The sequence below is a fragment of the Colius striatus genome, chromosome 8 (assembly GCF_028858725.1).
Source record: "Colius striatus isolate bColStr4 chromosome 8, bColStr4.1.hap1, whole genome shotgun sequence".
NCBI lineage: Eukaryota > Metazoa > Chordata > Aves > Coliiformes > Coliidae > Colius > Colius striatus.
Window position 1 is genome coordinate 24,712,128 of NC_084766.1, and position 9,398 is coordinate 24,721,525.

Below are 9,398 nucleotides of genomic sequence, written 5' to 3' on the forward strand. Positions count from 1 at the left end.
CGCTGTGTGGTTTCCCTTCTGCCCTCCTACCTCACCTGGTCCATCACCCTGACCTTGGGTGTTGCTGTGCCTGCCCTGTCCCTCCTCCTTGGGTGAAGGTGCTGCTCCTGCCTCCCACAGCTCAGCTCTACCGGAGGGACCTGGCCCCAGAGCATCCATGGAAGGCTGAAAGGTGCAATTTCCCTTTCCTGCTGCAGATAAAAGCCTTGGAAAAGTATCTGGGCCAAAATAATATTTTAGGCACAACTGATGCCCACTTCTAGGAAGGCAAAAGCTTCTTTCCTCACCTGCCTGCAAACCCTGGAGCAGGTAAGAGCCAAGTTGTGCTCTCTTGCCAGTGTCAAGATCCTGGCCCTTGCTTTTGCCTCATCACCTTGGGACAAATTCCAGGAGGTGCATTTGTGCATCCTTATACTGCACATCACTGATACCCTGCTTTGGATGCCACTTACCTGGGGGCAAGTTTGCCCTCTGAGTGGTTTTGTGTGATGTCCTCCTGGGACAGTGACCTCCTGGAGCTTTCTTCAAGTCCCAGAGTGATGGAGCTGTCTGCCTCAGCCTCCTACCTTGGCATGAGCTCAGAGTCCCAGGTCCTGCCTGTGAGCACTTGGGGACTGACCTGCCTAGCAGAGGCTACTGGATGCAGACCTGAGTCCCTGTCCCAGAGGTGGGTACCACTCAGTGCCATTTCCCCAGCACCTGGGGCTCAGCTCGGCCCCACAAGGCTGTGTGAGCTGCTGGGGAAGACCCCTCTGCTAGCCACCTAAAGAAACAACCCCAAACCCAAGGCTCAGGAGATGTAGACATTGTGACCTGCTGCTTGTGGAAGTCCAGGGCGCTTGGGGCAAATGTGGTGCCAGTGAAGCCCCAAAGGGACTTTGCACCTTTCGCCCCATTGGTGTCCCGTGCTGCTGTCTGCCTCTCTTTAGGGGCTGGAGCCCAGCACAGCCTTCATCCCCTCCTCTTCCTCCCCTCCCTGCCTGTGGCATTAGTCCTATGCTGAGTTTGCTGGCTTGAGGCACTGCGGGGCCCTGCGAGAAGGGAGGGAGGGAGCGGGTCAGCGCTTGCGGGGCAGCACCAGCTGGGAGAGATGGGGCTGAGCAAAGCCTTTAGGGTCCAAGAAAGGGGGAAAAAGAGGTGGTGGTGAGGTCTGTTTAGGGAAAGGACCTGCTGTGAATGCAGGGCCACTTGAAAGCAATGGCCGTGGGCCAGGCTGATGCGGGGAGCCTCTCACCCTGCCCCGTAGCCTGGCTGAGGCAAAGCCCTGAGCCCCATTCCCCTCCTGGCTGTCTCAAAGCAGGTCCCTGGGCTGGGATCCCCGTGCTGCACTGGGTCAGGGGTGCATGCTGCAGTGGGAGCTGCATGGCTGGGTTCAGAGCATGCCTCGCCTTCCTCCCTTGGGTGCCAGCAGGATCAAACCCGGCGCTGAGCTCTGGGGAGGATGCAACAGCCCAGCTGTGCCACAGGCTGTTTCTTGGGTTCCATCCTGCCCTGCCTTCCTGCCCAGCCCTGTGGGGAGTATGAGTCCCCAGGGAGCAGGTATTTGGCCTTGAGGCTAAAGGGCAGAGTCCAGCCCTGCCGTCTCCTGGAACCCTGGGTTGCTGAGTGTCTCCAGTGCACCCCAGCACACTCCAGGGTGCTGGCTGTGGGGAGCCCAGCAGGGTTGCCCCTTTGCCACCTCAGTCCTTCCCAAGGAGGGAAGCTGTAGTGCCGGGTTTGTCCTGGGATGAAGCCGAAAGGCCGAGCAGAGCCTGGGCTGGGCTTTGCCTTCCTGCTCCTCTGGCCTCACGCTGCTGCATGCGCCACTCGCCTCACGCCGGGTGCCCAGCCCCGCTGCCTGCCGGGTCCGGGGCCGCCGCTCTGTTAACTCTTCTTCTGCTTGGTGACTCCTTCTTTCTTCCAGGCAACCCGCCAGGCCAAACTAAAAAAGCGCTGAAGCAGCGATTCCTCAAACTGCTGCCCTGCTGCCGGCCCAAATCCATCCCCTCGCTCAGCGAAAGCAAGTGCTTCTTCTTGCCTTTGTGTGTGTGTGTCCCCAGCGGTGCTGCTGCCTGCCCTTTGCCCTGGCCCTGCCCGTGGGAAGGGGATGCCTCTGCTACTCCCCTGCCCTGGGTTTGGGGCTGTCAGGATCAGTTCTGCCCTGGAGGGGTCCGATCTGATGGGCTCTGCACCCACCTCTGTCCTCACCTGCTTCCAGGCTGTTTTTCCTCCTCTCCAGCTCCCTGGAGTGGTTTTCAAAGGATGCAGAGTGGTGAGACCCGCTTTGGAGCTGGCTCGGGGCAGCTGGACCTTCCCGGTGCTGATCCGAGAGCTGGGAGGTTGTTGCTCAAGGCTTGATGCTGGTTTGGATACAGAGAGGTGTGATGTGGAGGGGTGGAAGGGCTGAGCAGGGAGTGAGTGCAGAGCTGCCCAGAGCCCCCTACTCACCCTTGCATTGGGTGTGCCTGGCCCCTTGATAAGCGTGAGCCCCTGGCCGGGGTCTCCCCCACCCCATCGTGTGAGCTGATGCCCCCTGGGAGAACAGGTGAGTATGGAGGAGCAGGGGCTGATCCGCCCCATGGGAACCTGCTGTGGGGCCACAGCCCCTCTCGGATGCAGTGGGGTCTGGGGGTGCTGGCTGCTGAGGGGAGGGGTCATGCAGCTTGCCAGATGGTGGGGAGAAGCCAGCAACGAGGGGGAGGCATGGTGGGCAGGATGGGGTCTAGGCAAGGCCTGGGGGCCGTTTGGGGCTAAGGGTTCTGGCAGGCAACTCTCCTGCTGGATACGAGCCCCGGTGCAGCACAGGCCTGCGGGATGTTCATGGTCTCAGGTCCGTGAGGCTAATTATAGAGTCACAGAATGGAGGGGGTTGGAAGTGACCTTTAGAGATCATCTAGTCCAACCCCCTGCTAAAGCAGGTTCCCATCAATCAGGTCACTCAGGAACGTGTCCAGGTGGGTTTGGAAACCTCCAGAGAAGGAGCCTCCACACCCTCCCTGGGCAGCCTGTGCCAGGGCTCCCTCACCTCAACAGCAAAGAAGTTTTTCCTGATGTTTAAGTGGAACTTTTTGTGTTCCAGCTTGTGCCTGTTACCCCTTGTCCTGTCGCTGGGCACTACAAAAAAAAAAAGGTGTCACCCCATTCTCCTGACACCCACTCTCTAGGTACTTGTAAATGTTAATGAACTCCCCTTTCTCATCTCCAGGCTGAACAGCCCCAGTTCCCACAGCTTTTCCTCATAAGAAAGATGTGCCAGCCCCCTGATCACTTTGGTAGCCCTAGATACCTGTGCTGGAGGGAGGAGAAGGGCAGGCAGGAGGGATCTCAGCACTAGGGGGGTTCACATCTCGTTTCTGTCCAGCCTGGGCTGTACTGGAGGCTGGGGAGCTATTGGCCTGTGTCAGCAGCTCATCTGCCCCCAGGGTGTCTCTGAGTGTCCCCTGCTGCCACAGACCCAACTCCAGCTGAGCAGGGCACCCCAAGGATGTGTCACCTTGGGCGGGTGTGAGAGGATGGGGTGTGCTGTGCAAGGTGCCTCTCCTGCACAGGCAGGACAGGGCAGGATGGTGCTGGCCTCAGCTGCCCTCTCTTCCCCTGGGTTCCTTGCAGACAGTGTTGAGGATGAGTTTGAGCTATCCACCGTCTGCCACCGCCCTGAGGGGCTGGAGCAGCTCCAGGAGCAGACCAAGTTCACCCGCAAAGAGCTGCAGGTCCTGTACCGAGGCTTCAAGAACGTGAGTACCTCTTGACCAGCTTTGCTAGTCCCTCGTCTCCTGCTGTGGCCACCTCAGATGAGTGCTTTGCACCCAACAATGCCCAGGGTTGGCAAAGGCTTTCAGGACCTTGGGGCTGCGGTTTTGTATCAGGCCGCAGCCTGATCCCACTTCAGCAGGGAGACCTGATCCTATGCTCCATCCTTTGGGTGCAGAGAGCCCCCTCCTTGGGTGCCTGAGATGCAGAGCCCCTCCAGCAAAGGGTGCAGCCCACAAAATCAGGGCGATGTTCCAAGCAGCCTTACCAGGCACCACAGGGCTGGGTGGCAAAGAAAGGGAGCTGGAGGCATTGAGGGGGTTGTTCAGCCCCTCTCTGCAACATGGAGGTGACGCTGCGGCTTGCCCTGGCAGGAGTGTCCGAGTGGCATCGTCAATGAAGAAAACTTCAAGCAGATCTACTCACAGTTCTTCCCACAGGGAGGTGAGTGCCCATCCCTGTCCCCTTGCCCATGGGTGCCTCTGTGTGAAGCGGGGAGTGGAGAGGGTGGCACTCCCTCACACTGTTGCTTCCCCCCAGACTCCAGCACGTACGCCACCTTCCTCTTCAACGCCTTCGACACCGACCACGACGGCTCCGTCAGCTTTGAGGTGAGCTGTGGCCAAGGACGGGGTGGCAGTAAGGCAGGGAGGGCACAACCTTTCAGGGCTGGGCTGAGCAGCATTGCTGCTGCAGATGAATGGAGAGCTTTGCAGGGGCTGGTGCAGTTTGCTCAGTTCCCAGGGGCAGTGGACCAACAGTGAAAAGCAACAAAAAAAGGGGCTTTCTGTATTTTCTGGCTAGTATCTTGTAGGTACCCAGACTGACAGGAACAGCCAAGGCTGAGTCTTGTTCAGGCTTTGGCTAAATAGCAGATCCTGATGCACGTTGTCCTCTTGGGTGCTATGACCCAAGGGACTAGTGTGAGACATATTTAAGTTCAAGAAATTGGATTTCCCCAGGCTTTTTTTGACGTTCAGCGTTTCCCTTGTTAGCCCAGCCCTGGGGGCACATCTGCTTTGGGGCCAAGCTCTTCCTCTGCAGGAGAGACAAGCAGGCCTGTGCCCTCTCTGTCCTCAAGATTCTTTGTGGCCTTGACTCCCATCTCCCTGCCTTGTCCATCCTTGCAGGACTTTGTGTCTGGGCTGTCCATCATCCTGCGGGGCACCATTGATGATCGCCTGAACTGGGCTTTCAACCTCTATGACCTGAACAAAGATGGCTGCATCACCAAAGAGGTGTGATGGGGGGTCCAGGCTAGTCCCCAGGGCCAGCACAGGTCTGCAACTGGCAGGGATGAGGGCAAGACTCGGAGGTGTTGGCTGAGCTCTGGAGAAGGGGAGGGGGGAGGGGGGTCAATATTTACTGACCTTAGCTTTGCAAACAGGTCCCTCCAGGTCTCCTGGCACTGGTGTGTCTCTGGGGATGGAGAGTGGATGAGGAGTGTGCTGCTTTGGGGCTCCTTCACCCACGCAGGCACACACAGAGTCCCACACTGCACACAGAGCCATCAGGATCACATCTGAGCACCACACGGGTCCTTCGGGAGCTTCACAAAAAAGGTGTGGGTTGGGGATCAAGACAGAGGCAGAGCCCCCTGCTGACCCTGTAACCCTCATCCCCTTCCCTCCAGGAAATGCTGGACATCATGAAGTCCATCTACGACATGATGGGCAAATACACCTACCCAGCCATGCGGGAGGAAGCACCCCGAGAGCATGTGGAGAACTTCTTCCAGGTGAGCAGAGCACATCCTGGGGAAGCAGAGCTCCAGCACGGAGCCAGTGGCTGCCCAAAAGCTGGCACGGTGCAGGAGAAAACATCCCACGCTGGGGATGAAACAGGGCTGTGCTGGAGCATGAGCAGAGAGAAAAGACCATTCTGACCCTGATGGGTGCTTGGCGATGATGGGACCTGGGCAGGGTGTGCTGGGCTGTTGCTGAGGCTGTCCCTGCCATGCTCCCTGTGCTCTGCTTGTCTGCAGAAAATGGACCGAAACAAGGATGGCGTGGTGACAATTGAGGAGTTCCTGGAGTCCTGCCAAAAGGTAAAGCCACCAGCAGCTCTGCTCTGTGGTGAGCAACGTCACTGTCCCTCGGGGGCCTCTGTCCCCCTGCATCGTCCTCCTGGCAGAGAAGGGGCTGAAGGCAGGGGTCCCAAGGGCAAGGCTGGGGCTCTGCTTTGGGAACCGTATCTGTGCTGTGTGTGCATCACAGTAGGGCTTGGAAACTGCCTGTGATCCCTGGGGCTCTTATCAGAGCTGCCATGAGGGTTAAGCCAGGCTTGGAGGGATCTGCCTAGATTGCTGTTCCGTGCCCAGCCCACCCGCTTCCTCCCTCCTGCCTGCAGGATGAGAACATCATGCGCTCCATGCAGCTCTTTGACAACGTGATTTAGCTCCCAGACCTGCCTCCAGCCGAGCTCTGCTGCCACCGGGCCCAGAACCTGCTTCTCTCTCGACTTCTCCTCGGAGCCTCCCCTCCGCCGGCTGCGCAGGCCCCGCCGTGGGAAGGAGCCTCCCTTCCCCGCGACACGGCCGCTGCCCCCAGGGCCGGCTCTGCTTGCCTCGGGGGAGCCCAAGCAGGTGCTCCCGGACATCGGAGCGTGGGCACGGCTGGCGTGGGGCAAGTGTATGGCCTGGATGGACTGCCCTGAACCCATTCCTGGCGGGGAAGCCTTGGGCTGTGAGAGAGGCTTCCCCCATGCACAGCTCCCCATGCAGCCACAGCTCCTCCACCCTGATACTCCCCAGACCCGGGAACCCCTCAGCACTGGCTCCAGCCAAACCCTCCAGTGATGCTGTCTAGAAACCAATAAAGTCTTGCAATGGGCACCAGCACCTTGGCTTCCTCCTGTGCCCACGTGTGGCAACAGTGAGAGTGTCCAGCATGTCGGCTGTAAGCCACTGGCCACCCTCCTTGCCCAGCCCCTGGGCTGGTGGGTGGGATGAGGGGCTGTTCTTGGAGAAGGCAGCCCCATGGGCACTAAAGAGTTCATTGCTGCATGAGGTGTGAGGAGCAGCCCCTGACCCTGGGGAGCCTGGTTAGACCTCAGAGGTTCATCCTGACATAGGGAAAGGGGAGGCTAAAGGGACTCCAAGCTGCCTTCTTGTGGCACTGGTCCCCCAGGATCGAGGATGCTGGCCTGGGAGAGCTGCAACCTCTGCCCATGTCCCTTGAGTTTGGGCTACTGTTACAGATAGGACCTCAGGGACTCACTTTGAGGCTTCAAGGGAGAGACCCTTTCCACCCCTCTCTGTGGATGTGACAGCCAGGGTATGGGGACATGTGAAGGAGGGAGGTGTGCTGGGCTCCAGTGGCCACACTAGCCCTTGGTCCTCACAGGCATTCTCCCAGCATCGTTTGCTGTTGACAATCCCCTGCTCCTCTGTCCTGTCCCATCCAAGCCCACTCACTGCCTGGGGAGTGAGCAATGGGGCAGAGAGCTGTTCCCACAGGGCTGAGCTGGAAGTTCCTTGGGAAAGAAGGTGAGGCCAGCCAGGAGTCGTTTCTGTGCTACTGGCAGGGTGCAGGGTCACCCTGGGGCAGGGGGCTCCAGCCTGGGGCTGGAGCCAGCACCCTGAGGCTCCCCCCGTCTGTCACCACAAGCTCCTTGGGGCTGTAAATGTGCAGGGAAGCCAGTCCTGCCCACACACCCCTCTGAGTTGTAGTTGCAACAGTGATGCCCGTAGGCCAATGATCTCCTGTGCAATCCTACAAGCCTCTCTGTGCAATCCTACAAGCACTGGGAACATACCCAGCCCTGGCAGTCCCCAGCTCTGTTGCTCCAGCCTCTGCATCCTAAGGAGATGAGGGCAATTTGGGCTGGCCTGAGCTGTGGTGTCTGGGATGAATGGGGAAGGGGTCAGCAAGGCCAGTACCTGTGCAGGGCTGGGCCCCAGACACAGGCTCAGCACCTGGTCTCAGAGCTGTTAGAAACCATCCCTAAGGCCCTGAGCCAAAGCTATGGGGCTGCTCCCCAGTGGGACCATCCCTGGCCCTGCCCTCACAGACGTGGTGTGGGGTTTTTTTAGGTTAATTCAACACATTGTTCATCTCACAGTCCTGCTCCTGGGTTTGCCGTGGGGCTGAGCTCCCACTTGCAGTCTGCTAAGGGTGGGAGGGCAGGTATCCCAACTCCTACCCCTCCTGTCTCCTTCTCCCTCTCCTCCCTGACTCTCTGGGGTACCCCCCGCCACGCGGAGCAGATGCCACCTCCTCCCTCACGCTGCAGGTCGCATGGTGTGACCCCCTTGCCCTGGGGCATGCTGACCCACAACCCGCTTGGCATCTCCAGTCTGTATATTTTGTATTATAACAATAATATGGGTTTAAAAACAAACCAAACCAACAAGACAAAAAAACCCAATAAAATCTAACCACAGTCGCTATGCACAACACTGGTATGTCTGCATCTGTCAGCCATCGGCGGCGAAATAGGGGTGAGGGTCTCTGCAGAGGGCCAGCAGGCTTTTTGGGGTGCTGCAGCTGCAGGATGCTCTGCATGGGTGCTCTGGGGGCTTGCATGGGGGACAGATTCCCAACCAACCTGGCCATGTCATCAATGGTCCCATAAATACACTCTTTCCGCTGCTCAGAGACTTTGAGCCAGCAAGTGTGGCAGATCTCAGAAGTGTGGCTGTCGGGTGTGTTTTCAGCTTGTCATGAGATGCTGCTGGGTAAACCTGAGCTTGGGACCAGGTGGTTCTTGTTGGGATGTGGCATTTAAGGCTGAGATAAGAGGAAGATGGTCAACTGTCACCGTGAATAGGTGGGTGTGGACTGGAAAGGGGGTTTTCTTAGGGATACGAAGTGATGGAAAAAAATCACTGTTCCTCAGACAAGTGCAGCCTTGAGAACTGGGGGAAAATGACTTAAGGCAAAACAAAGAGGAAAAAAGAAGCAGGTAAGTAAGAAACCAGTAAAACAACAGAAAAAGAGACCTTATGTGGGACAATGATACCCTCAAGCAGTATGCTGTCTGTGGTACAGGAACTGAAAGCTCAATGCAAATAGTTGCTTGGAGAGTCAAACTTCTTAAAAGGATGGGCTAATAGTCTGCTCTTTCCAAAACTTGTCTCCCCAGGGATCTTTTTGATGTGGATGTTGTATTGTGGAAAGCAGAATGAATGAGCCCAAGTTTTCCTCTCTCACTCACCCTTCCCAGTATATCCTATCCCCTGTGAGCTTTGCTTAGGTGGTTGCTGTTTTGGGCGATGCCACCCGTGAGCTTGATGTACCCTCTCATGGCACAGAGATGCTGTGAGCCACTGATGGGGTCCCGTGGGTTCCTGTCCCCAGGGTGATAGGCAGGAAAGGAACTGGGGTGACAAAGGGAAGAAGGGTTCTGTAGGGCTCACTCAGCATTCAAATACCGCTGTAACTTTTTTTTCCACAAAATGCAGAATAGGTTTGTGCAAAGATTGTTGTTTATAACAATGGGGATGGGGGGAAAGGGGGCAGCTGGTTTCCTTAAAGCCAAAAAATAATCTCTGCTTAACTCCATGCTGGGGCAAGCCCTGAGGGAAGAGGCTGAGGCCTGGATCTGTCCCTTCAGGTGTGTCATCAGCTTGGTATGGCAAGATGCTGTGTGAGACAAGATGTCCTTTGGTAGGAGGTGGCATTTAAGGGTGGGTAACAGTGAAGCTGTTGAGCCTAAGGCAACCTTGT

General features: G+C 57.5%; 1 protein-coding gene across 4 annotated transcripts in view; it reads left to right on the forward strand.

The window, feature by feature from the left end:
• KCNIP2 (potassium voltage-gated channel interacting protein 2) overlaps window positions 1–6,559 on the forward strand; it is a 44,134-nt gene extending 37,575 nt beyond the window's left edge. Inside the window, exons 2-9 of one of the 4 annotated variants that reach the window (XM_062001022.1) lie at window positions 1,904–2,003; window positions 3,542–3,713; window positions 4,104–4,173; window positions 4,270–4,340; window positions 4,860–4,967; window positions 5,363–5,467; window positions 5,714–5,776; window positions 6,079–6,559. In XM_062001022.1, coding sequence (XP_061857006.1) covers window positions 1,904–2,003; window positions 3,542–3,713; window positions 4,104–4,173; window positions 4,270–4,340; window positions 4,860–4,967; window positions 5,363–5,467; window positions 5,714–5,776; window positions 6,079–6,126 — 737 coding nt within the window. In that variant the 3' untranslated portion in view covers window positions 6,127–6,559. Of the gene's footprint in view, window positions 1–1,903; window positions 2,004–3,541; window positions 3,714–4,103; window positions 4,341–4,859; window positions 4,968–5,362; window positions 5,468–5,713; window positions 5,777–6,078 lie in introns of all 4 variants that reach the window. The other 3 variants (XM_010203255.2, XM_062001020.1, XM_062001019.1) reach the window with 3 other exon arrangements.
• The last annotated feature ends 2,839 nt before the right edge of the window (window positions 6,560–9,398 follow it).